Here is a 27913-nt window from a genome sequence, read left to right on the forward strand (position 1 = left end):
CCGAGAACTCTGGCTTTTGTCTGCACTGAATGTGTCCGGAAAGGCAAAAAAGAGCGAGATTCTGCTCTGGGGTTTCTCATCTCCATGGTTGTGTGGTAGGTGCTGACAGCCTCAGAGAGTGAACTAGAAGGGCACAGAGAAAAGAGCATGAGATGTCTCTGCTGCAGTCGTGGTGAAGATGAAAAGGTCCCAGGGTTTGGGTCTGTAACTAAGGTAAGAGCTTGCCGTCAAATACAAAGTGGTCTCAGCCTGGGTTACTTACTTACTCATTCATCTGTTCCTTTAGGCTCATGATTTCTGCGTTCAGGCTTTTAATGGGCACCTGCATCTTCCATGGTCTATGCAGTCATGTTTTATAACTACAAGGCCGATGACTGGGAATTCTTTTTTTCTTTCCTATCATCTCTAGGGAGTACTGAACCAAACAGACTAAGACTGTAACGTGCTGTTTATAGATTTTTTTTTTTTTAAGGAGAGCAACATTCAGACAGTGGGAGACTAAAAGAGGAGTGACTTCACCGATGGGATGTTATTTTTGCTTCTTGATGTGGCTGGTGTGGAAGAAGTGAGTCTTTAATTTCCTGTACAAAGAGACATTGATAAAACAAAGCTATGCTGTACATCTTTGTCACCCTTCCACTGCCTCCAAGTGACAACAAAAGAATATGAAAGGCTCGAAACTGTGCAATAAGTTCTGCTTCTGCAGTGGTTTTCTCACAGTTACTTCTTCACAACTAGAAATATGGGAATGGATTATGATTATTAGAATATGTGCAGAAAGCAACTACTGGTTGTGAAGAGTAACACCTGACCCCTAAACATGGGAATCTGTTTAGGGACAAATGATTACCAGGCTTTCTAAATTTAATGTTTACCTTCCATTAATTGCTTCTATTAATTACTTTATTTCAACCGATGCTATCGAGAAAATAATACTCACGCTATCCCTTGTCTGCAAGTTTTCATTTCACCAGTAGAAAAAAAATCAGAATCGGAAAGAAAACAGTTGGACTGTGTGGCGATTCCAAAGCTATTGTAGGGACAGGATCATGGATTTGGCAGTAAGCATCTTATTTGGTCACATGAATCTTTGCCTTCCAAAAGCTCCCTTTGAATCATGCTAAGAACTCAGAGGAGGCTGAGACAGTGTTTGCAGTGCTCCCGAAGGCTTACTGTCCAGTCAGAATTGACTGCTTAACAAGAGTGACCTTTCCAAGTTTTCCAGTTTCTCCCCACCTCCTTCAGAAAAACCTTTAACAGTATTGGTCCCTAGATAGTATATAATCTCTATTGATACCGTACCTGGCACATAGAGACCACAAACTACATAGAGATAACTTCCATTAGCTCCATTTTCAAGAAGAGGAAAATTCTAGTGCAAAGAGTGACTTAATTTAATAGCTGAACTCAGAGTGATATTCCAACAAATGGCTCAGATCCAAGAATCAAGAACATACACTTTGTTCTCAGGTTTGAGAAAAATATCAGCTGGTTGTGAATATGCAGTAGGGAAGGTAGAATTTTTCAAAAGGTACATGTAGCAGCATTATCGACTGTGATGTGTTGCTGCCATGGCTTTTGCTTCAATAGCTGTGTTCTACCCCTGGGCCTCATTCTGCTGATGGGCAGTCTCTGTGGTTAGTGATGTAGCTGAGGTCAGAGATGGTATGTTGGGATGGGCTGGCATGAGGAAGAAGCAAGATGATTTAGGGCCAGGCACATTCTCTTCTGGGTAATGGTGTAATAAAGATTAACCATTTTATATTTTGATCTTTTAAGCTGGTTCATATCAAAGCATCCACTATTGAGTGAATCTGCCAATAGCTTCATCTCTGACTGACATGTGATTGTTTCAGGTCAGCCCTTGTTTGACTCAAGTACTTAAGCTTAGTATACAACTTCTAAACATTGACAGGACTTCTGTTACTCCACAGGGCTCTCCAATTTAGTTTTTGTAATTACCTATTTTCAAGGAGTAAAGTAACCAGTCTGCGTTACCTGAAGTAACTGGTCATGATGAGATTCAAATGCGAATCAGTCTGTCCATTACAATCATTGGTGACTGGCAAAAGGGAAGACAATGTTTAGTTTGAGAAATGATGTATCTGCTATATTAGGTGATTAGAATACGAGAAACCCTTCATAGGACACAGACGGTGTTTGTGTGTGTGTGTGTGTGTGTGCATTGGTACAGATACAGGTATAGATATTAAAAAAAAAAACACCAGAATTTTACTCATTTACAAGAGGCAGTACCTCTAGCCTCACAGGGAATCAGGACACCTGGAGCCCAAAAGCTACTGGCCCAGAATAATTTGTGATTCTTGAGCGTTTCCTGTAGTGTGTGTTTGTTTGTTTTGCTCTTTTTTTAAAGACAGAGTCTCTTTAAGTACCCGCATCCGAACTAGAACCCATGATGTAGATCCCATTGGCCTTAAACTGCTAGCAATTCCCCTGCCTCTGTTTCCCAAGTACTGTGTTAATTAGTATGTGCTACCACATATGACTTCCTGAGTTTTTCTTAATGGTTGCTCAGAAAATCCCAAATCACATGGGAACTGTTTCTCATTCTATTGTTGATTTGTTTTTAAGGTTTGAGCTACGGGCAGATCGCAAAATTAAAAAAAAAAGAAAGAAAACAAGTCAACTAAACTATAAAAGTCAACACTGATCAAAAGCAAAGATAGCAACCAGGCAAGAAAGGAAGTGACATTTCCTGTTGATATGACAGCAAAGCTCACAATTCTCCTTTGACATCAGACGATTCCAGTGCTTGGATCCTAATGAGATGATGAAGTCTTTGTGACACTTTTAATTTTAATCCTCTTAGACAGCGACTCACAACTGTTCATCTCCTAATACTGCAGTAAATATTGTGTGCTTGTTGATGAAAACATCGCCACATGAAACCCTTTAGCATCTTTCTGTTAAAAGAGAACTTCAGAGTTATCTAGCCCAACTCCTGAACAAATGCAGGAAATTCCTCCACAAACCCTTTGATTACACAAATTTCAAACAAATAGTCCCACGATGGTGTCTATTGTTAAAAATATTAGTGACAAAATATTCTTGTTGATAAGGGTATTAAATTTGTAGCTGTATACTTTCAATAGGCAGTTCTTAGATTAACATCACAAAGCAGGACCTCTGTCTCTGTTGCATATACATTTATATATATATGCACACACACACAAACTCATACATATGGTTTCCCATTTCTGCATGCAAGGGTGTCAGATACTCAGATCAGAGTCATGTTTTAAGTGTTTGGGAAAATCTAGGTCACCAAATAGAAAGCATAGTTGGTGTTTGTTGGGTGATTTTTTTTTCTTGAGAGATCATAACGAATGGACTAACATCCCTACTTAGATCATCCACAAACCAAAGAAATAATTCCATTCAAGTCTAGAAAAGTGAACTTATGAGGTTTCTGTAGTTACTTCTAGTAAGAGGGATGGCCCAAAGGGCAGCTACACCACTGGGAGGTAGCTTGAGCATCTTGATGGACCCCACCAAGAAATCCCACCCCAATAAATTGCTTACATTATCAACAGTGATCGTTGGAAGGAATCTGAAGGAGACCCAATGAAAGTCTCATGAGCTAAGACCCTTTAGGCTCCTTCTGTGGGGAATGTTAACAACACTGATTTTATGAGCTTCTCATGTGGATGATTACAGTCACTCAGCCTCAGGACAGTAATAGGCATGACCAACCTAGAAAAAAAAAACTGTTTCACTATGATAATTGATAAAGATTTTGAATATGTTTTTATATATTTTGAGTGTATATCTGTTTCTCCTTCATTCATTCTTTTTTTTATTGTTTCCTACTGTCATCATTACCATTACAATGGCTGCTTAAAATGCTTTCAATACACCCCCAGATCTAAAATATCTCTACACTTCAACAAATTTTATTACTTTCCCCAGAAATTCTTTGTGAATGAAAATCTATTTTTTTAATAGTTGCCTTGAATTTTCTGGGAAAAATGTTTTTCATTCTGTTTGCCATTGCTTCTTGTATCTCAGTTTGTTTGCTCCATGGCCTGGGCTGAACTCAGATGAAGTTTTAGGGTCCAGCTTCTCTAATATCCCTGCCTGTGACCTTCTCTAAGCCCTACAGTTAAGGTCATTTGATCTCATATATAGCCCTCTCAGCTCCAGGTTCTGAGCTGGAAATTTCACAGGTTCTTGTTAACATGGCTCTGTAGCACATCTCTGGTGATAAAGATCAACAATCCTTGCAGTTAATTCTATCGTGAACCTAGGTCTAGTCTATAAGAAGTAAGTGTTCCATGACATGTCAACAATGATTCTGCTTCCAACCATTTCTTTGCACCTAACAGTGTAAAGCTGTCATGACGTCCCAGAGCATGCTTTAATGGAGACAGCATCTTTCCCACTTTGGTATGAAGGTTTGATGGAGGTAAAAGGTCTCTCTAATGGCTGGCTCCTTTACTTCTCTGATCTTTCAGAATTTACCTCAATATCTGACTCTGGGATTTTATTATTAAGACCAATTAGAATTTGTGCTACATCTGGTGCCCAATGTGGGGCATGAACCCACGACCCTGAGATTAAGAGTCTCATGCTCTACTGACTGAGGCAGCCGTGTGAGTGTCTCAGTGGCAAAGTACTTCCTAGCACAAAACCTTAGGGATAGAACGGGACGAGTTCTTCATCCTTTCCTCCCAATAGTTCCTGTTGATCCCAGAAAGTCTACCAAGCTAGTCGAACAGCATTGCTGTATCTGAGAGAGGGGATGATATTGATGCCTAGTTTCCAGGGCTGCTGGGAGAAGAATTAAGCATGTTCCTGGATATGAATTGCCTGACAGTTAAGAAGTTCTTCTCTGATTGAGAATTGTATCATATTTTTGTACTGTCCATACATGGAGATCCCTAGACTCAACTTTGTATCTGGGACTTGTGATTGGGTAAAACTTGCTAGCCTGAATCTACTACACACTAAGCATGGTCAGTTCTTTAAATTCCTTAACTCTGTGTTCTCCTTTTTTTGTCTTTCCTCTTTTCTTAGCCATTAAGCATATTAAAGCCCTGACAGTCTTTGCTCCACATACTGGTAAATAAACCCTGATTCTCTAGAAGAACAAGTGCTGTTAACTGCTCAGGCATCTCTCCAGACACACAAAGTTATTTGTTTTTAGTTTATGCATATGAGTGTTTTTTTTTTTTCTGCATGTATGTGCCTGATGACCAAGGAGGTCAGAAGAGGGCATCACTTCTCCTGGAATTAAAGGTGCAGATGTCTGCGAGCTGCCATGTAGGTGCTGGAAACCAAACCTCAAGCTGTGAAAAAGCATCTTTGCAGACCTTTCGTAATTTGTTTTGAAAGCAAGGTCTCACCAAATAGTTCAGACTGGCATCAGACTCATAATTCTCCTTTTGCCTGCCATACCAGATGGCAGGTGTGCATCACCACACCCAAGCTTGGGTCTTTGAGACTAGGACTAGTTCATGCACAAGAGCCAAGCATCTGCCTGCAGATGGAATCAGTGTAGAGATAATCCTGTATACTTTGGATGTGTGCAAACAAAGCTTTTCCCTTGCTACCCTCCTCAGGATGCTCTACGACATAATCCACAAGGAATTATATTTCCCATTGTCTTTAAACATTTTGGTTTCATTCCAAAGGGCTTTCAAAGACAAGAAGGCTTGTCTTTCATTCAATCACTGGATGCGTAATCTTATACGTGAGAACACTGAACACTGCCCATAAACAGGCATCACTGGATGACCTATCAGATCTTGCTTGGCCTCTTGCCATGGGAGACTCTAGATTTGTTTTCTTTTCCTCCTTTCTTTCTTTCTTTCTTTCTTTCTTTCTTTCTTTCTTTCTTTCTTTCTTTCTTTCTTTCTTTCTTTTTCTTTTTCCTTCCTTCCTTCCTTCCTTCCTTCCTTCCTTCCTTCCTTCCTTCCTTTTGAAACAGGCTCTCTGTCTGTAGCCTTAGCTGTTCTGGTACTCCCTCTTTAGGCCAGGCTTGGCTTGTACTCACAAAGATCCTCCTGCCTCTGCCTCCCAAGTGGAGAGTCTTCAGATTCTTAATGCTTTGGTCTGGTCAGGCTTAGAAGGCTGATATTTACTCAATGTATTGGCTTATCCAGAGAAAGTAGATATAGCTCAGGTAAACTGAACTATCTTGCAGCAGCCTGGTACAGGGAGACAGAAGAATAGAATTAGATCGTTTTAATTCTAGAAACCCGGCTCAGCATTACACACAAAAGACAGGCAATCCCAGTGTGTGACATTGATCTCTTCGAATTATTTTTGTCTAGTTATAGAGAACTGATTGAAATCCTAGATTTTTGGAACACTCTTTAGTAAATTGCTTCAGTTTCTCTTGTAGCTAGGGAACTGACAAACTATAAAATATATAAATGTAATGTAAAGTATACTTAGTGGGGTCTGGTCGCACAGACCTTTAATCCCAACACTTGGGAATCAGAGGCAGATGGATCTCTGTGAGTACAAAACCTGCCTGGTCTACACAGTGAGATCTTAAAACAAAAGCAAGAACAATAACAACAAAACATATAAGTGACAGGTGATAGAATCATAAACAAGGGTCACTAATGTTAGTCAAACCTCTGTGTAGAACTACAAAGATGGAGTTATAAATTCTGTGCCCACTTCTGGGTAGTCCTTTTAAAGTTGGTCCACAAGTGCTGGTACTGGCTTCACTAGTTGGGTTCTGTCGAATATCAGAGAAAAGAACAGAGGAATGTTGTAATATGAGCGGCAGGGCTGCGTCCCCGGCACCCGGCCGCCCACATGGCTTATGCCCCAAAATAATTACACAGAAACTGTATTCTTTTAATCACTGCCTGGCCCATTAGTTCCGGCCTCTTATTGGCTAGCTCTTACATATTGATCTAACCCATTTTTAATATTCTGTGTAGTACCACGAGCTGGCTTACCAGGAAAGATCTTAACCTGCGTCTGTCTGGAGTGGGAGAATCATGGCGACTCCTCACTCGGCTTCTTTCTCCCAGCATTCTGTTCTGTTTACTCCACCCACCTAAGGGATGGCCTATAAATGGGCCAAGGCAGTTTTTTTATTACTTAACCAATGGAACAACAGATAGAAAGATGACCCACCTCCATCGGAGGAATAGATAAATGCTGTATGTGTGCACTGTGGAATTTTTGTGGCCATAAAGAAGAGTCCTTTTTGTAGGAAAACAGATACAACTAGAAATATTGAGCAAATTAAGCTAGTCTCAGACTAATATAATGTTTTTATATGTGGCTTCCAGATTTTATATAAATACATAAAATCATACACACACACACACACAAACACATATACACATATAGAGTAAGTGGGAATAAAATTGTCTAGGAGAACAAAAGAGAGTTGATGGGAAAGAGAAATGAGGAGGGAAGGGATGATGGGATAGAATGCCGGGGGATAAAATGGAATGCTCAGTATATGCTATAAATGTGTAGGAAACTGCTCCTATGCAACACAATATATGTACAACAAATATGTACAATAAAAATTTAAATTGTATCTTCAAAAACAATTTTATTACAACCTGCATTATATGATCATCATTAGGAAGCAGGCATGAGTGGTCAGGCACTGCAACCCTGAGAGAAGAGATGAAGCAACGTGCAGGTGGTGTCCAAATAGCAGACACAGGGAACACATAGATAAATTTTGATTGGCATCGCCAAAGACCTGCAGATTGTCCCACACTCATAAGTTGTACACACTGATCAGATGGCTTCCTGGCCACCACTGCTTATGTAGTTGCTGTTTGGTTAGTGCTATTATATGTGATCGAGAGTAAAACCTCTTCAGGGAAAGGAGCATTGCAGCATGTCCACACACAGGCAAGACCGATGGTTCCAATGTGCTGTTTCCATACAGGCCATTCTTTGCCTCAAAACAGAAGAGGTCCGCTCAGGGAAGGAGGTGGAGACCTGCTTTGCTTGATGGTTAGGCAGACCCAAGCTGTTGCCATGTTTTTGCAGCTCAGGAAAAAAGAGCTGTGATCCAAGTGGAAATCCCAGAGGGTCAAAAAGTCAGCCTTATAATTCTTGGCTTTCAAAAGTTTCTGGTGCCATTTAGCTAAATGTGAATGAATAAAAGCACAAATATTTTCTTAGCTTGATATGTGTCCTTTAAAAAAATGTTTGTGGATACGGGAGCTGGCATGGGAACACTCACAACTGGCTGGAAATCTGCCTCGGAGGGTTGGATTTTAATTGCATGTTTATATGGTCTCACACATGCAAGGCAAGTACCCTAACCTTGAGCTTGGCCTCGCCATTACATTTTTCTTCCTTCCTTCCTTCCTTCCTTCCTTCCTTCCTTCCTTCCTTCCTTCCTTCCTTCCTTCCTTCCTTCCTTCCTCCCTCCCTCCCTCCCTCCCTCCCTCCCTCCCTCCCTCTCTCTCTCCCTCCCTCCCTCCCTCCCTCTTTCTTCCTCTCTCCCCCCTCCCTCCCTTCCTCCCTCTTTCTCCCTCCCTCCCCCCTCCCTCGCTCCCTCCCTTCCTCTCTCTTTCTCCCTCCCTCCCTCCCTCCCTCCCTCCCTCCCTCCCTCCCTCCCTCCCTCCCTCTTTTCTTCCTTTCTTCCTTTTTTTTTCTTTCTTTTTAAATTTCGGTCCCCAGTTTGCTCTTACAGAAAAGTTATAAGAGACTCAAGGCTGGGAGGTGGTGGCGCAGGCCTTTAATCCCAGCACTCAGGAGGCAGAGGCAGGCTAATCTTTATGAGTTTGAGACCAGCCTGGTCTATAAGAGCTAGTTCCAGGACAGGCTCCAAAACTACAAAGAAACCCTGTCTCGAAAAACACCAAAAAAAAAAAAAAAAAAAAAAACCCAAACCACCACCACCAACAACAACAAAAGAATCCAAAATGCCAATGAAGTTCACACTGTAGAAACAACACCCAAACAGCATTTCTTCCTCTGTTCCTAAGTTCTATGAATGAAAATAACCAACATTCTTAGCATATTCTTCGATTGTATTTTAAACCTCAAAAAAATTCCCAGATCTATTAGTGGATGAATTTCTTGCCAATGATATTTATTGTATGGGCATGTTAATGGCATTTTGATGAAGTGATAGGAAAATCAAATTTTATTTCCAAAAAAAGCAATTGACTCATCTCTGTGTCCTTCTCCAGGCATTACAAACCAAAGGGAAGTGGGCACATGAACTATAGTAAAACTTGTTGTAAATAATCTTTTTTTCTGCAGCATAATATTTTTATTAATTACTTGGGGATTTCATACAGTACACCCCAATCACATTCGTTTCTGGTTTCAAAATATTTTAGAGTTTGTTCACTGTATTTCTATGTTGTGTAAATCCTTGGTGAATAAAAAGTTTTGATTGGCATGTTGGAAAGGCATTTGTTTGAGCCAAGCATCACTCAAATTTTCATAGGCATACTGCATGCTGCATGAATTAGACTTAGGAATTAACATTTGAATTCCTAAATGGTTTTTTGCCTGGCAATCATTGTCTTTAACTGATCACATTGTCTTTGTGTTTCAGGGAACACAAAGTCAGAGTGAATAGCATCCCCAGGTACACAAATGGGTGTTCTTTAGGAAGCATGAGCTTATTCTGAGCCAAACACAATCTGATTTCTTATTATTTTACTTTTACAGTTTATCTATGTATGGCTCTAACTTCCTTCATTAGCCTAGGAAGCAAAGTTAACCAGAGAAGCATATTGTCAGGTTGCCAGCTGGAGTCTTAGATGCTGAGAAGGTCTCAAGCAAAGCCAACTTTCTTTTTCATGAAGCCCTAGCCTCAATCACTCTGACACTACTTTCTCACAGAGGTGTGCTTTTTTTAAGAGGGCTCTTTGAGAGAATATCTCTGGTAGAACAAGGCTGGCTTTCTTTAAAGACAACAAGAACCATTCCAATCCTTAATCCAGGTCGTCACAGATATAGTTGAATACTGATTAAATCAAATACATGAAACCATTTTCATGTTTTTAACACCACCGTAGGCATCAGTACATTTGGTTGTGAAACAGAGACACTTAAGAGAAAGTTTCATCTTTTTACAAGGAGATACAACTCAAAAAGTGCCTCTGCCTGTGCTTAGCCTGACTGTCTAGGTCCCGCCAAAATGAATACTGTTTCTTGAGAAACACTGGGACCGAGATATATCTCACTTGCCTTTCTGTGGAAAATATTGCTGATTTGGGTTGTCACTTTGTGTAGACATTCATGAATAATGAAATTCAAGTCAGGTCAGGCTGGGTTAATCTATAGCACCGTCACAGAAACAAAAGTGTAATGAGAAGAGAAAGCACAGAAAATCTGATTCATGGAAATTCAAGGGTCTATCAAATGTACTTTAGTCTTACTATCTACCTAAATCATCCAAAAACTCGCCGGTGGTCGTTCTTCCCATCAAAGGAGCCTTGGGAATGCACACAGCAATAGAAAGCTAACCCCACTTGCTAGCAGCATGCAGCGTGTAGAATCCTTAAGAGGCTATTTGTCTGGATCTTCCTTAGAGGCTATCTTGTCTTGTATTTTAGGGCCTTCTCAATTTTCTGTATCCACCAGGGAAATGGGAATTGAGCCAACAAGTGATAACAGTTGCTTCATTTTCCTCCCCAATAAAGATGCCCTGAGTTTTCGGTTTGACAACTTAAAACAGATACTGAATCATTTAAAGGTCAGAGAAGTTGTAGACACTATCCAGGGAGTTCCTAGTCTACAAGCATAACACATCTGTGAGTTCACTGATTCCCAGCAGATGCAATAGACTAATAAATAGCCTTCATGTTACCAGAGAGGACAGTTTGCAGGCCCTCATCCCAAATGAGAAAATTGTAACAGAGACACCGGAGTTAGGTTTCTGTTGGGATACCTTTAATGCCAAACTGAGAAGGTCAAAGGTCTTGGCACATATGCTTTCCATAAGTTCCATTTGCTTGGGAATGCACAGTTAGTTCTAATCAGAGCCGCTTTCAAATGAAACTGTCTGGAATCTATTATAGGTCAGTCATAGGCAACCTGGCATGGAACCACAAGGAAGACTGTTTTGTTACCCAAAGTGAGTGCCAGGTATCACATGATTTCTATTCTTAGTGATGCTAGGAGTTCTTCTGGGCAGTTCTGTCACATCTTCCTGAAGTACCCTGAAGGTCAAGACAATTAGATGGAAGTGAACTTTTAAACAAGTCTTGGAAGTTGCATATCTTCCCTTTCACCGCAGGTATGCTTATACAAAGGTTGCTTAATGTCCTTGTCATAGAAACCTACCCTCAAAGACAGTGACGTTCTACAAAGGCAACCCCAACCCATACTATTTAATTCTCTTTAAGTAATCATAGCTACAAGTCCTGTTGTTAAACCTTCACTAAGAATAGATTCTGGAGCACAGTCTCATTTTATGTCCAGAGCAGTACTTTTCCCACAAACGCAGAGAAGCAGGTACCAGCTTATAAAGGCAATTTTCTCATTCAAAAATCCAAAATCCAAATGAACAAACTTACTCAATCGTGGACATTATAACCTCTTCCAAAAATGTCAACTCTTCCTAATGAGCCATTAAACATTTGAACTCAAATTCTTATCTTCCCATAGCTAGTCTCAGAAAAATTAAAGAAGCAGATTCTGGTCTTGAGGATGTATAAAAACTACATGTTGCTATCATAGTCCAATGACAGAGCTAAAAAAGTTCCAGAATTTGCTAGTGTCATTTCCTTCTCCAGGATTTTAAAGGCAAGTTGTTAGAGGACCACACATCCAAACACACTGCTGTGCTGTCCTGAATATGGGTTTTGACCTCAGTAGGTTGCATTAAGATACACTATGTATGCAAATGCACATGCTAATAACTGCGTAGAACCTTCACCCATTTCCTATTTCTTTGGGGCTTCAAAATCTGTTCTTATAGACCACAATCCTGCACATAACGGCATGTGTTAATGGTTTCTTTCCAAAGATAAAAGAAGGATTCTGAAAACATATTAGGCTCTTTTGAGCCAAGAAATGGAGGTATTGGAAGTTTAATATAGTCTGGAATGGGGAAGGTGGGAAAGGCGGTACTAAAGGGGGCATGTATATGCTGCCTCCTTAGAACCGCTGCTTTATGTAACCCCGATAGGGTACCCGTAACTTTCATGGTTTTCCCAATTGTTCTCAGTGTCCAGATCTGATCAACTCCCTCTCCTCCTCCCCCCCGTGTTTCAAAGGAGATCTGGTTTTACTTAGAGGAATTAAATGTCACTATATTTGTTTCTGTGAATTGTTCCAGCAAAAATTACCGCATCAATGTCTGACTTTAGATGTCTGTAAGACTGTCTGCTTCTCCAGGCTATTTATAGCTGCCTTTTAAAAGGTCTAATAAATGCTTGTAGATTGCTATTGGTTTGTTTTCTCTTTAGAGGGCCCCAGAATTGGCAGTTTTCAAATTTTGAACTGAAAAATACCTGGATTTCTTTTTTGCAAAAGATGTGTTTACTGTAAAATTTCATTCTCATTCTCTCTCTCTCTCCTCTCTCTCTCTCTCATGCTCGTGTGTGTTTGTGTTTGTGTGTGGTATATGTACATGTGTGGTAGAGTGGGCCATTGAATGTCTTGATGTCTCACTCTCTGCCTTTTTCTATTGAGACAGGGTCTCTCCCTGAATCTGAATCTAGGCTGGTGGCCAGCAAGTCGCAACCATGCTCCAGTCTCTGATCTCTAACAATGATACTGGGGTCAAAGATGCAGTGGAATGTGCCAGGTTGTTTTCATGGGTTCTGGGATCTGAACTCAGATCGTCACGCTTGCACAGCAAGCACCGCTACCCACTCAAGCACTTACACAGCCTCCCATTGTAAAATTCAAGATATATAAACATACAAATAATAAATAAAAGGAGAATAAATAATCCTACTAAACTGATAGAATTACAAATTTGTTTTGCTGTTTATCATACCTTTCTGCATTTAAGTATATGTAAGTTTTGAAGTGGCAGTGTTCAAACTGTTTGATAATCATGTTTCTATTTGTGCCAAATCATGTTACATGTTTATCCTGTATCACTTTTAATATTTACAGAGTAAACCTGGTTGTGCTAATTTCCTATATGTAGTGAGGAAAACAGCTACACTGATTAGTCATACAGACCAGGTAGCGGTGACACACACCTTTAATTCTAGTAGCCACACCAGTTGTCATAGAAACTGGGCAGTAGTGGTACTCACCTTTATTCCAACACAAGAGAGGAATATAAGACAGGAGGAAGCAGCTCTCAGACATAGTCTCATTCTGAGATTCCTGGAGGCCGGATGGCCATTTCAGACTAAGGTAGAGATAAGACCCAGTGGCTGCCTGTTTTGCTTTTCTGACCTTCAGGTTGAACCCCAATTTCTGTCTCTGGGTTTTTATTTATCGTGCTGCACCTACACAAACCCATATTTATTAAATGGTCTGGTAAAACTCAAAAATCACCACAAACAGCTTTCTTTTCTTTTAGGTAGGTTTTTGTGCCCATCCATGATAAAGTTTTAGAATGAAATTTTTCAGTAAAAGTGCTATATTAGTTGAAATTTCTGTAAATTAGATTTGTACTGATTTTTTTTAGCTTTTAAAAATCAAAATACAATTACATCATTTTCCTCTTTCCCTTTCTTCCCTCCAGTCCCTCCCATGTGGTTCCCTCCTGCTTCCTCTTGAAATCATGGCCTAATGTTTGTTTAACTCTTACTGTTATGAATAATACATATATATATACATAATGTGTATGTAGATATGTGTATTTATGTACATGAATACATATGTATGTATATACACACATATAAAGGCCTAAATATATACATACAATCTGCTAAGTCAATTTGATGTTGCTTGTGTGTATGTTTTCAGATCTGAACTCTTGTCATTGGATAGCCAATTAGGCAGGCAGCTTATTTCTGGGGAAGATTATTTCTCTCAGTCACTCACCACTGTGATGCTGAGGATTGAACCCAGGGCCTCTGGCATGCTAGACAAGTATTCTCCCAACCGAGCTTTGCCCCTAGTCCTAGGAAAACACCTTTTAGTGCCAAGTACAATGTTTTAAAGTTTCATATTTCTAGAGAATTCTGTAGCATGCTTGAACACAACTATTATGATAAGGCTTATAGTTGTTCCAAAAGACTTTCAAACAGGAGGGTTTTTTATTGTCGTGTTTTTTTTTTTTTTTTTTTTTTTTTAATTTTGGATTGGAGGTTATGGAGAAAAGAAACATGATCATTGGGATCTGGAATTTGGAAAAGTGTCAGTATTGATAGGGTGTTGATGAACTTAGGACTATAGGTTCTTTGATAGGAATATTGTCTTTCCAATGTTTGCTCATCCATTACATCAGGTTACAAATAGTGAATTCCTGAATGCCACCTATTGCATTAGCTACAAGGGATGCAGAAGTAAAAAGATTAGAGTGGTCCTTTCCTTGTGTAGCGTGTAATCTTTTTCATGATGCAATCCTGTTGATAATTTAGTCATGTATTAGAGCAGGTTTGGAATACTTCATAAAGAGCCAAAGATTGTGGGCTTTGCAGATCTCATGTCCCTGGTCACAACTACCAACATTCCATGATGTAAGGCAGAGAGATTTTTCCTTCTCAGAGTGAACTAATGAAGTCTATGAAGCACAACAGGCAAATTAACACTAGAAAAAACATGCATGTGTATTATGTGTACTGGTCACATTGTTTGCTTCAAAAATATGAGAAACAGAGTTCAGATCCTTGGCATTTAGAAAAGTCAGAAGGGGCCATGGGTACCTCAGACTCCACCACTGGGGAGGGATATGCAGAGGTACAGAGAAAGTTTTCAGAGAGAAGCTTTCTGGCCAGTGTAGCTTAACGTCTAAGATCCATGGAATAACTTCTCTCAAAACGTAAGTGGAGAAGGGTTTAGGAAGATACCCCATTGTGAACATCTGCCCTCCACCTCCACCTGCACAGTTGAGCACATGTGCAGCATACACACACACTCAATGTCATACATGACACTACACAAATACACACACACACATAAAAATTAGAGAAGACTAAAGATGTGGTGAAGAGTCCTTTCTATTGCAGAATAGTGAGAGATGCTTAGAGGTCAGATAGCGCCATTCTGTGTTAGTAATTATGAAAATACTCCAATGTCAATTGGAAGACTTTCTTAAGTCAACAATGACCGGTTTTGATTTCACTTTCTAAAAAAAAAAAAAAAAAAAAAAAAAAAAGTGGACAAAAGAAGGAGACCTGTTAAGGGGATTTCACTATGCTTCTCTGAAAAACATGATTCACTGAGATGAGATATGATAATTTTGACAGGAGGGGGAAAACAGCGAGGAAACTAATTCCACTAACTAGGACCTGCTGATAGTTTAAATATATTTTAGAAAACTGATTAGAATATGTTCTTGCAAATAGAAGATATTTTCTGTTGGCATTAAGTTGATTTTTTCAATGCTTTGTTATTCAAGCAATGAAAATTGTCACTGGTTGATATAAAGATGAAAAATGATGAAAAATTCAGTTTGGAGGATAAAAGAATTTTTACAATGTGAAGGAACTCTGGGCAAAGGCAACTGACAAGAAAAGTTGGAATATCTGAGGTTGTCTCCTAAGAAATGATATCTATGTCCTTCTTGGACACTCAGTATGCAGCCTCTCGCCACTGACCTCAGGACCCCTGGAGTGTCTTTAAATAACAGTACTCAAAAGACTTTATGTAATTTGTACAGTTCAATCTTGACTGAAATTCTGATTGGTTGCCCTCTATATCATCAGATGGCCCTGCTCTAGAAACATAGGGAGAGGAAGCTTCCACTACATTTCCTGATTCTCCTCTCCCAAATCCCCCAAACATACACAGACACACAGAGAGACAGACAGAGAGAGAGAGAGAGAGAGAGAGAGAGAGAGAGAGAGAGAGAGAGAGAGAGAGATCATAGAGTTTTCTGTGATGGGTTTTCCTCTTCCTGAGATACAATTGTTCGTTCTTTCTTAGATAATTCCAATTCATCTCCTGCACATCCATCCCTATCAGACTAGACAAGTACTCAGTATGATGAGCTATTGAAGGATAGATACTTTTTCCGGTTAAGAAAGTACAATAAAGTTAAAGAACATCCATGGTGCTGGTGAGTCTTCCATTTGTTCCTCATGAAAACCTTTTGTGATACATCCAGTGCTACTCTCAAACTCCATATAAACAGAATCAGCTGAAAAGCATTTGTGAAGTGCTGATATCATTTTGCTGACATGTGGCTGAAGCACAGATAGATACAAGTCTCTGATTTTCATCTTCCTGTCCTCTCCACTCTACTTTGCAGGCTCGGGTTGCTGTTTTGGATAGTACCCACAGCAGCTGGTTTCATTTCATCTTAAAGGGTCCAGGGAAGAGAGAGGCGAGAGCTGTGTTAGGAGGCAGGTGTTATACAAGCTGGGTGAAGTCAGGTGAAAGAGAGCAGAAGCCTGAGTTCAATGGTAAAATGCAGATGAGTTCCTGTAATGTTTGGTTCCTGTGAGAACCAGCTCTTAGAATTGGTACAGAACAATCAGCGAAATCACCCCTATAAATAATGAAAGCCTTAACAACCAGATAGTGACTAGGTCTTAGAAAAACAAAATAGAGTGGAGAGCCAGATTGGCTTGGAAGCATTTTACCTGGGGCAAGAAGTAATGTGCCCTGAACCTGAATGGCAGGTTCTGCGTCAAAGCCTTTCTGGTGGCCTGGGTCACATGGTACCTTCCCTCTTTGCTGTTCTTCCTTCTGCACGCTGATATATATTGTTCCTTTTCCCTAGAAGCTAGTAGTAATGTCACTTTTTTTTTTAACTCCACATGAATAGGAGGCTGACCTCCAATGTTCGGAAGTGACGGACCTAATATATAGTAGAGGTCAGCTGAACCGATTCTCAATATAAATTTAGAAATCATTGCTGAAGTGTTTTTATGACACAACAGAGATTGAAATGTGTCTTTTAAAGGGACAGTTGATCTTATCCCAACTGGCTTCTGCACCCACCTCAATCCAGCTCAAGCTAAGGTATGAGCAACCCAGACTAGCCTCCAATCAAGGCAGAGGTGGGCTAGCATCCAACAAAAGCAAGGGTGGGCTAGCATCCAATCAAGGCAGGGATGGGCAGGCTGGTAATCAAGATAAAAACAAACAAAAAAATTATCAAAACTTGTTTTACCCAAGCGAGCACACCTCCTCTAGACAGCAAACAAGTGTGGGATCGCCTTGCGAATTTCTTAGGCTGTTGAATTTGCTAAGTTTGGGAGTTCTTGGTTCTTTGTGGTAGAGTCCTCAGAAAAAGTAACAATAAAATTTTCAAATCAAATTCAATGAGCATGTGTGTGTGCATGTGCATATATACGTGTGTGTGTGTGTGTGTGTGTATGTATGTACGTATGTAGAGAAAAAGAAAACTCCTATATGAGATAGTTGTAAAAAGAAATGTCATTTGCTGTCTCGGCTTTGAGGGGCTAGCAGAAGGACCAAGAAACAACTCTGGTGGCTTAGTCACAAGAATGCGGTGCTACCTCTGAATTTAACTAGAATTACCTACTGAGAACCATTATGATTTGCTACTGTCATACCAGTTGGGGGGGTTATCTTTTGAGAGAGTGAAAACAACTATCTCACAATTCAGTTTCAGGTGATGATTATTGAACACTTACTCTGTCCTTGTTATAGTAGATGTTGGCTTGCCATCCATTATTTCATTCAAACCTCACAGTAACACAGGCTACATTCTTTCTGTTCACAAATGAACACATTAGATTTCGAAAGAGTAGCTTATACATGATGCTCTTGGAGTTGAGGATAGACCTTGAACGGAAGGTTGTCTCAGCACTTAGGGTTTCTCTGTGATAACCCAGTAACCCCCCCAAACACACTTTTGCACATGCATGTGGAAGTCATACAAAGATACTGCAGATGTGAGGCCCCTTGCTCTACCATTCATTATCTACGTCAAACAGAATCTCTGGGACAACCTGCAGCACCCGTGATCCTCCCATATGTGTCCCATACAGTGCATCTGTCCATACAGTGGTGATGTGGGGATAGACATAGGCATGCTCTAGCTTTTTTGTTTGTTTTTTGTCTTTGAGACAGGGTTTCTCTGTAGCTTTGGAGCCTGTCCTGGAACTTGCTCTGTAGACCAGATTGTTCTTGAACTCATAGAGATCCACCTGCCTCTGCCTCGGGAGTGCTGGGATTAAAGGCATGCGCCACCACTGCCCCGTGGCATGTTCTACTTTTTATGTGAGTTCTGGCTCCTGAATTCAGGTCTTCATGCTTGAATAGTCAGGACTATTAACTCACTTAGCCATCTCTTTAGCTGCAAAAATACCTTCTAGACATTTCTTATTAACACAGTTTGATTTTAAAGTTAAATTATTTGCAATTATAAATCATTTGACTTTAATTTTATTTTAAATACATGTTCTCATTATATAGGACAAACTGATATCTTAACACATGTACAGAATCTGTAAAAATCAAATTGTTTTTGCAGTAATGTTGACTTCAAGGAAACTGGGAAACTTATCCTAGTTCTCGAACTTTCTACTTGTTTGTAAAGCAGCAAGGCAGCTCTGTGAGTAAGTGAACTCACTGTGCAAGCCTAACAACCTGCATTCCACCCGCGAAACCCATGTCAAAAGACAGATGTGGAAACAGCAATGAGAATCCAACACTAAAATAGCAAAATGAGAAATGGAGACAAAAGAATCATGTGAAATTCATGTATCAACTAGCCGGGAGTCAGAAGCACAGTCAAAAGCCAAAGAGAGACCCTGACTCAAAAAAAAGGTGGGTAGAGAGGTCAAGGCCTGAAAGTTGTCCTTTGACCTCCAGACCCCATGGCATGTGTGTGCATTTAAACTCAGCACACATACACACAAAATAAAGAAATACATTTAAGAAAAAGTTTAAAAACACACAGCAACATTGGGGGTGAGAAAGGATTTAAATTAGGTTGTGGGTATCACTGAAAGACAAATTGGGAAGAAACAGGATCTCAAGTGAATGTCCCCACTGGCCCTGTGATGCTGAGTTCTCCCTGCCCCCACATCTAGTCTACTTGCTTGTTCTTAAAACATTATAGTCCCTTTCTTGTTCTCTAGTTCTTATTGTACATGGTACTTGGTAACTTCAGGACATTTCATGCAAAGGAAAGCTACAGGTATACGCCCCCAAACTCACACCCTCCCACTCCCTCACCCTCTCTCCCACATCCCCTCTCCCACTTCTACCCTACTCCAGCCCATGTCACCACCTGGAGCCTGAGATGAAAGTCTGAGTTGAGAGCCTATTGAGAAGGAAATGGGAGAACTAAACAGATGTATCATCAAAGAGAAGCTATTTGAGCAAGAAGTTGGTGGGGTCTGGAGAGATAGGGAGAGAGTCTTTTAGGTGAAGCACACATTTAGCTGCTGAATGAGGAACTCTGTGTGTCCGCTCATGCCTTTTAAGAGTTCCAGGAAAGATAAAGGGGAAGCACCCTTCCAAAGCAAGGAGTGGAAGAACAGGTTTTGTAGAAAATGCAAACGACCTCATTTATTATGGGGTCTAGTTCATCATTCCTCTCTCTCCTTCCTCCAACCAGAGCTCACCCCACCCTCCCTACAACTGCCCCCACCACATCTCTAATTCACTACCCTCTTTTCTCCACAAAAGAGGCTATTTTCAAAGCAATGACTTTCGAGAGGAATGAAGCCATCCTTTCTCCTCTTTGCCCTAGCAGCTCTCACATTTCCATCAAAACTTATCTCATTTAATAGCTGCCAGGAGAGTAATTTGATTACTGATGACTTAAGTGTCAACTGCCTCAGATCCTTTATGTGGGAAAAAAAAAAAGAACTTCTTAACCTCCAAAGCCACTGGCTTCAATAATTGGGTTTCACCGAAAATATTTTAGCTCATTTTTTTTGTGGTGCATACTGAATTACGCAAGAGCAATAATGAATGTGTTTATGATAAGTAGGTGGTAGAGGCAAGATTGCATTTTAACATCGATGAGAAACGAGGATGCAAAATCTTGGTCATTGTGCTGTACTCTTAACCTGCTGGGAGAAAGCTTATTTTTGAAGACCTAGTTGCAAGGGTGGTTCATTTTGGTAAACAGTTAAAGATGGGGGGATACAGCTGAATGGAAGATAAATTGTTTCAGTTTTATGCATGAAAAAACAAGAACAAGTATGGGAGGGTGTTCATGTTTTTTTTAAAATGCCCCCTGCTGTGTCTATGGCCCATTCAAAAGGCACTGAATTAGTAAAAGGTGCACTCAGCTTGAATCCATGCAAAGAAATTACTATAAGAGAGGTCTGATAGCAGAGCCCAGCAGTCACTTTAAAAGTGGATTTTATAATATTTTTCAGTATCTACTCTTAATATAATTAGCAAGATATTAGAAAAACGGCTCTCAGAGAAAGGCATGCTTTCTCCAATTTTGTCTTCTTCCCACCCCCCCACCCCCAGGTATTTTCACAAAATGAAATAAGCTACCTCTTAGTAGCTTTCTAAATACCTGTAGATGCATTTATTTTATTTCATGTGTGTGAGTGTATTTCCTGCGTATATGCCTGTACTCCATATACCTAGCTGGTAGACATGGAAGTCAGGCAGGGGCATAATCCCCTGGAACTGGAGTTACAGAGGTTGAGAGGTGCCCTGTGTTCCTGGCATTTGAGCCAGGCTCCTCAGAAAGATCAACCAGGGCCCCTTATCTCTGATCCATCTCTCCAGTCACAACGTTTGGAGGTTTTAATAAATGCTGATGATCAGAAGGGTTTATCCTCCAGATTGTGAAGGTTCCATTTGTTTTAACCCATGTATAGAAAGCACTACCCTACAGTCAGGGAGTCAAAGGGCATCTGGTGCCTTTGCTAATTATCATCTGGCAAAATGGGCTTCTCTTGATTCAGCTTCTGCCTTTGACCTTTATATTCCATAATTTCATAATTATATCAGCTTTAGTTTTCTTTGTAGAGAGTGAAGTGTGAGATAAATCTTGAAGATGGGAATGCTCTTCAGATGCTTTCTTTCGATGTGGCAAAATGAATATGTAAGCATCAAAGCAATTCCAAATTATTCACTACGTTTATTTGGGTGTTTGTGTGAGTGACGTGGTATGTGGAGGTCAGAGGACAGCTTGCAGAAGTTATTTCTCTCCTTCCAGTGTTTGGATTCCAAGGATCCAGTTAAGTAGTCAGTCTTGGTGGCAAGCACCTTTACTCCCTAAGCTGTCCTTACTGATCAACATTATGGATGTTTTAAAAGCTAGATTTTCAACGGATGAAATGCAGAACTCCCATGAACCTACAAGAACATTCCTCTGATATCTCATAGCAAGCAATTGAAAAAATTCTCAAGTTAACACAACACACTTACCAGATGAGTATATGTTTATTTTGTTTAATCATTTTGGCGAAAGGGTCTTCATGAGCCCTTCATTGATCATGTAGGTGAGGGACACACGAGGCTAAAAATTGTTGGTCTGTCTAGGTTATCATTTATCATTTAGATTGAAGATATTTGTTTCAAAGTATGTCTCACTGACATGGTTGGAGAACCAAAGAATATATAAAGAAAGCATGGGGCTGGGTGGTGGTGGCGGCACATGCCTTTAATCCCAGCACTTGGGAGGCATAGACAGGGGGAATCTCTGTGACTTCCAGGCCAGTCTGGTCTACAGAGCAACTTCCAGGGCACATTCTAAAGCTACAGAGAAATCCTGTCTAGAAAAACAGAAACAAAATTAAAAAACAAAGAAGGAAGGAAGGAAGGAAGGAAGGAAGGAAGGAAGGAAGGAAGGAAGGAAGGAAGGAAGGAAGCAAACATGGGATCCTACACAGGATTTGAATGCTTATCTCTGTATAAATTGAAGCGAACTGCATGGTTGCAGTGACCAACCTGTTTAGCTGGAAGGCCAACTGGAGTACATATATACTTCAAAAGACTGGAATGTTTGGAATCTCCAGCTCAGAGGCCCATTCCAGAGCCAGTCCTTGGCACCCCAAGCAGCATCTCCCCTGGAGCCTCCCTCTTCAAACTCCGCCTCTGAGAAAACCACCAAAAGTAACCCCTTTTTGGAGCTGCTCAAGACCACACCTATAGGCTACCTTAGCACTTGGTGGCCATATTAGCCATGTGATACCCTTTGTACCCTCCAGAGATCACCCAGGAGTGCTTTTTTCAGATTAAACCTGGCTCTATTAATCTGGTTTGTTTGGTGGCGACAGATTCCCATTAACCAGGCATTCAAAACTCATCACAACCCGATCAGGGACCTGGGGAACTTGGGTCAGAATTCTCAGTCATAACTGCAAACCCTGAAATTATTAGCAGTACAACAATTTCCACATGCCCGAATTTGCTCGCTTATAACTTATATTAATTGCAAATTAATCCACCGATTGTCCTGTTTTGGAAGGTGTTTCAAAAGTGGCTTGTTTATAATAGCTCCTAGCACCACGGGAATCCGAATAGGATGCCAACTGAAAGCCATTTCAAATAAAACCCTTTTCCCCCTTTGGCAGCTGAATAGAACAGACACTTACACAGTAGTTCTCGATCTGTGATCTGTGTGTGTGTGTTTATTTCATTGTTTAGCTCTTAGTCTTCCCTGGTTTGGGGTAGTTCTCCTTAAGGAACTTTCTTGGTTGGAAGCATTTAGCAAAAATACAATTCTACCTCCACATCTGTACTGCGGTTTGAAATTATCTCATATTTTGTTTGTTTTTGTTTGATTTATCATAGACTCCTGCCTGCTATGGTCAGTATAAAGAGTGAGCAAAACTGTAGTGCCTTCTGCCTCAGGGTATTTACATTTAATTAAACAGGTGCCTCTGATATTTAATCAACAGATATCACAGATAATGTTTGCACTGTATATTTTATGTTCTGCAATCCTAGAAACATTTTGGTAGATCTAGGTCATTATCTTGCAATTATTCAAATATCTTTCCATATACAAGGCCAAAGATTGCCCATTTATAGGAAGAACTACTCTAAACAAACCTAAAGAATGGACTGTTGGAGAGAGAGAGAGAGAGAGAGAGAGAGAGAGAGAGAGAGAGAGAGAGAGAGAGAGAGAGAGAGAGAGAGAGAGAGAGAAGCCCATGATGCTTTACAGGGATTTTGGCCATAAGCACAGTCTGTCCTTGTAAGTAGTCTCCTTGACAAAGAGTTCTTTGTAAAAAAAAATGGGTCTGGTCCCTGGAGAGAGAGAAAATGATTCTTTCTGGCCAGAGAGATGTTAACTCTTTCTTCTCTTCTGCAGTCAGGAGTGAGGTAGATCCATAGTGATTAATTCCCAATTGAGTTTTAGGGAGTAGCATTTAGTCATATTGTGTGTCCATGTGACTGAGTGGATCATGGGATATTCTTGCCCATATCTCTCTAGTCTCCCTTTCTTCCATCTGTCCGGCACAGGTGGATCATGTCAGAGGCAGATTCCAATAACTACTGAACCATTAGTGTGCTGATGCTATTATTACACAGAAATAGCTGAAGACTGTTTGGATAATCACATTTTTAAAGTTTACTTTCAAACTTTGGTGGTTTTAGACACGGATGCCCCCAAAATGAGAATTATACACTTTCCTTGACAATGAGTTTTGCCTAAGGAATGCTGCACACGTATCAGCGAAAACACCCAAGAGCTAAGAGAGCGGTCTGTTGAACGGTAGTATGCTCCCTTTAAGAGCTAAACGAGCTTTACAACTTTGGCAAATTTTCTGCTTCTATTCTGAGGGAGAGAGAAGAGCAGTTAGTGTCAAAAACCAGAGAGCTGTAAGGATGGTTAGAGGCTGTGAGACAAAAGCAGAGGCAACTTTACACCTTCCCAACAGCTCACCTGGGAGTGGTTTGAACTCCTCTGGGGTTAAGAACGTTTTCTTTTCCAATCAAGGCTAAGGGTGGAGCTAGGAGAAAAAGAATTTAATCAGAAGTAGATGTCACTATTCATTCTGTTCTGTTCTGGGAAGTAGACGAGAAGAAAAACCCAAGGGGGACAGAGAAGAAGCCACCGCGAGGGGCTGCCTTCTCCAGGAACCGGGGCAGCCATTTCATTACAAAGTAAAGGTAGAAATTCTTCATTGCTTTGGTACTAGTGATTGGAAATCTTGAAACTGAATCTTACTTCATCTCTGTATATTATAGATTTCTTTCATGCAATGAAATGTGTTAATTTAAAACCACTGTTCTCTCATCAGGTGAGAAAGGGTTGTGAGGTACCATTTGGGGTTATCATAGTGTTTACTCGAACACTATGTCTACATAAAAAATCTGATTTTCTCTAATTGCACACTTTGTTCCTATAATAACTGAGTTGCTTTCTATACCAGAATGTTGAATCAATACTGAATGTCTCCATGGTTCAGATGGAGTATTTGCTACTTTAGATGGAACAAAATTGCTCCCAATACGTCAAACTGCTGTCAAGATGGAAATTGGAATCTAAGACTAATAAGATGTTTAATTTTTTTGTTCTCTATTTGTTTTTTAGATTCTAACTGAAAACTAAGGAAAAAAGAAAACACAAAAATTAGCAATCCACCTGGAACTTTGAACTGATATAAAACTCTCCTGGATGCGCTAAAGGACGAAGAAAAAATGAGCTACTACGGAAGTAGTTACCGGATTGTAAATGTGGATTCCAAATATCCCGGCTATCCCCCAGAACATGCTATAGCTGAGAAGAGAAGGGCAAGAAGGCGCCTGCTCCACAAAGATGGCAGTTGCAACGTGTACTTTAAACACATTTTTGGAGAATGGGGGAGCTACATGGTTGACATTTTCACCACTCTTGTGGATACCAAGTGGCGTCACATGTTCGTGATATTTTCTCTGTCTTATATTCTCTCCTGGTTGATATTTGGCTCCATATTTTGGCTCATAGCCTTTCATCATGGAGACCTGTTAAATGATCCAGATATCACGCCTTGTGTTGACAACGTGCATTCATTCACAGCAGCATTTTTATTCTCCCTTGAGACCCAGACCACCATAGGGTACGGTTACCGGTGTGTCACAGAAGAATGCTCTGTGGCCGTGCTGACGGTCATCCTTCAGTCCATCTTAAGTTGCATCATAAACACCTTCATCATTGGAGCAGCCTTGGCAAAGATGGCCACCGCCCGGAAGAGAGCCCAGACCATCCGCTTCAGCTATTTTGCACTCATTGGTATGAGAGACGGGAAGCTTTGCCTCATGTGGCGCATAGGTGATTTCCGACCAAACCATGTGGTAGAGGGTACAGTGAGAGCCCAGCTTCTCCGATACTCAGAAGACAGTGAAGGGCGGATGACCATGACCTTTAAAGATCTCAAACTCGTCAATGACCAGATCATCCTGGTAACCCCAGTTACCATCGTCCATGAAATTGACCACGAGAGTCCTCTGTATGCCCTTGATCGCAAGGCAGTGGCCAAAGATAATTTCGAGATTTTAGTGACTTTTATCTATACTGGGGATTCCACTGGGACATCCCACCAGTCTAGAAGTTCCTACGTCCCCAGAGAAATTCTCTGGGGCCATAGGTTTAATGATGTATTGGAAGTGAAGAGGAAGTATTACAAAGTGAACTGCTTGCAGTTTGAAGGAAGTGTGGAAGTCTATGCCCCCTTTTGCAGTGCCAAACAACTGGACTGGAAAGATCAACAACTCACCAACTTGGAGAAAACATCCCCTGCCCGCTCTGACAGCAATGTCAGGAGGCGGTCCTTCAGTGCTGTTGCCATTGTGAGCAACTGCGAGAACCCTGAGGAGACCGGCACCTCCCCACCAGATGAGTGCAAGGAAGTCCCTTACCAAAAAGCTCTCCTGACTTTAAATAGAATCTCCATGGAATCCCAGATGTAGCCCTCCTCTTCAGCCCCTTACCCAAAGGCACAACATTGTTAGCGTGATTTTTAGCAAAATGTTACACCTGTCCTTTGCAGCAGCAATAGAAAGCACAGCAGGTTAAACCTGGTAAGTGATCATCTAAAAATACCACAGCTTTCCAGCCTTAAAATTTGGCACTGGTAGCAAATTTTGTATTGGGAACACTATTAAGAAGCTTAATTGATTACAGTTAATCTCATTATGGCACACCCTTGTATCCTCTCTTGAATGTGAAATATTTAGGAGTGGGAGAAAAGAGGCTGCTAGAATAGATAGAGATAGAGACAGGTGAGCTAAATATTTACATTGATAAAATAATTATGGAATGAGATCTTATAATAATATCTCATAACCTAAGCAAAACAAATAAGACATTTCTCAGCACAAAAACACGAGACATGGAAGTAAAATGAAGTGTGGTTTGAGGTCCTGTATTTGCCTCTCATGGTGTCTTGGTAGCAGCAGCCGATGTGACTCTAAGAAATTGACAGTGCCATCAAGTCACAGACACCTTTCAGTGAGACGTGCCTAATGTGTTATCAGTGAATGCTAGAAGCTAGCCATGTGACAGAGGAAGCAGAGGCATCATTATTTGGAGAACTATTTCTCTCTTAAATACCTTGGTTCAACCAGACAAATGGGGAACAGAAGTGAGGGACACAGCCCTTCCCTGTGTTCCTTGGAGAAGTCTTCTGTGTAAATACACCTCCTGTTCTCAAGCATTTGGGTGGGATCCCAGAGATGGGTGCAGTGAGAGGCAGCTGAGACCTGAGAATAAATGCTTTTGACAGATGATCCTGAGAGGCTACATGTAGGCTCAGAGGAACTAAAAGAGCTAGCATCTTCTCTAAGGCAGTGAGGTCATGCGTATGGTGACTTGGGCTACAAGCATGGTCGACTTTGTGAAACAGAGCAATGGAGTTGATTTGATTGTGTATTAGAGGGATAAACTGAATATTTTAGGAAATGCTTAAATTTTAGGACAAAAAATAAATGCACGTTCTGTTATCGTGTTAAAGGATTAATTCCTGACTCCTTTTAGCATGAACCCAGTCTCAGATACTGTAAGCTTTATAAACTGAAGAATTATTAGCTATGGCTTGGCATGATTTGTGTATTTTTTTTCCCACTGTTTCTGAGCTAGGAAAGAGTATATGATACAGCTGCTGTTCAATTTAAACACACATACATTTTGCTTTTTTTCAGCGATCTCTCTCTCTTTTTCTACACACACAAACACACACAGCCCAGTTACTCAAATTTGATCTCATAAGTAGAATGAATGGAATCACACAGTCAAAGCTTACCAAGTGCAGTGAAACAGAGAGGTATTGAAGGACCCTCCTTTCTTCTGCAATTTTCCTTTTTTCTCTCTCTTCCATTTTTCTTTGCTTCTTCCTGTAACCTAGGATCAATACAGAATACCATGTACTTTGCAAATGCGCATGTGTAAGTAAATCTTTCAACCCTGATATCTTATAAGAAATCTGCTCAAGGGGCAAGTTAAAAACTGCCCTGAAACTTAATATCTGTGACCAAAGTCACGTTTAACCTGCACTGCTTAGGAATGGAAAATCCATTAGCTAAATCATACAATATACTCATGTGTTACACATACAGAGAGAGAGAGAGAAAGAGAGAGAGATATACACAGAGAGAGACAGAGAGACAGACACACAGAGAATTTGGCTTTTTAAAATAGCAATTGCTTCTCTAAATTAGAATATTAACCATTTCCAAGCCTAGAAATCATCACCACCATAACAATGCCTTCCACACCAGTTTGAATTTGTTTCTCTAGAAGGCAGGTACATTCCACTGCACTGTATTTCCTTTGCTCTGTCTTCCCATGATGCCTGCCAATGAAATGGGGGGTAGGGGGTGGGGGTCACTGATGTTTGATTAAATCTATTCTGTTGCACTATGTGTTCACACACAGGATGGAATGAATGGTTGGCATTCCCACGTCCCGTGCATCTCTAATCATCTGTGCAGATTTATAGCACTCTTACCATCCCCCAATGGCTTACTTAACAAT

General features: G+C 40.5%; 1 protein-coding gene across 2 annotated transcripts; it reads left to right on the forward strand.

The window, feature by feature from the left end:
• Nucleotides 1–75: 75 nt before the first annotated feature.
• Nucleotides 76–27913, forward strand: Kcnj16 (potassium inwardly rectifying channel subfamily J member 16). 2 transcript variants are annotated; one of them, XM_057775061.1, is made up of 2 exons: nt 76–213; nt 24497–27912. In XM_057775061.1, exon 2 carries the CDS (start codon nt 24604–24606, stop codon nt 25849–25851), a length of 1248 nt encoding a protein of 415 aa, XP_057631044.1. In that variant the 5' UTR covers nt 76–213; nt 24497–24603; the 3' UTR covers nt 25852–27912. The 2 variants fall into 2 exon arrangements, with proteins under 2 accessions (XP_057631044.1, XP_057631045.1); XM_057775062.1 differs by lacking the exon at nt 76–213 and adding an exon at nt 546–565 and having other exon boundaries at nt 24497–27913.

Source organism: Chionomys nivalis, chromosome 7, assembly GCF_950005125.1.
Source record: "Chionomys nivalis chromosome 7, mChiNiv1.1, whole genome shotgun sequence".
In the NCBI taxonomy this organism is placed as follows: domain Eukaryota; kingdom Metazoa; phylum Chordata; class Mammalia; order Rodentia; family Cricetidae; genus Chionomys; species Chionomys nivalis.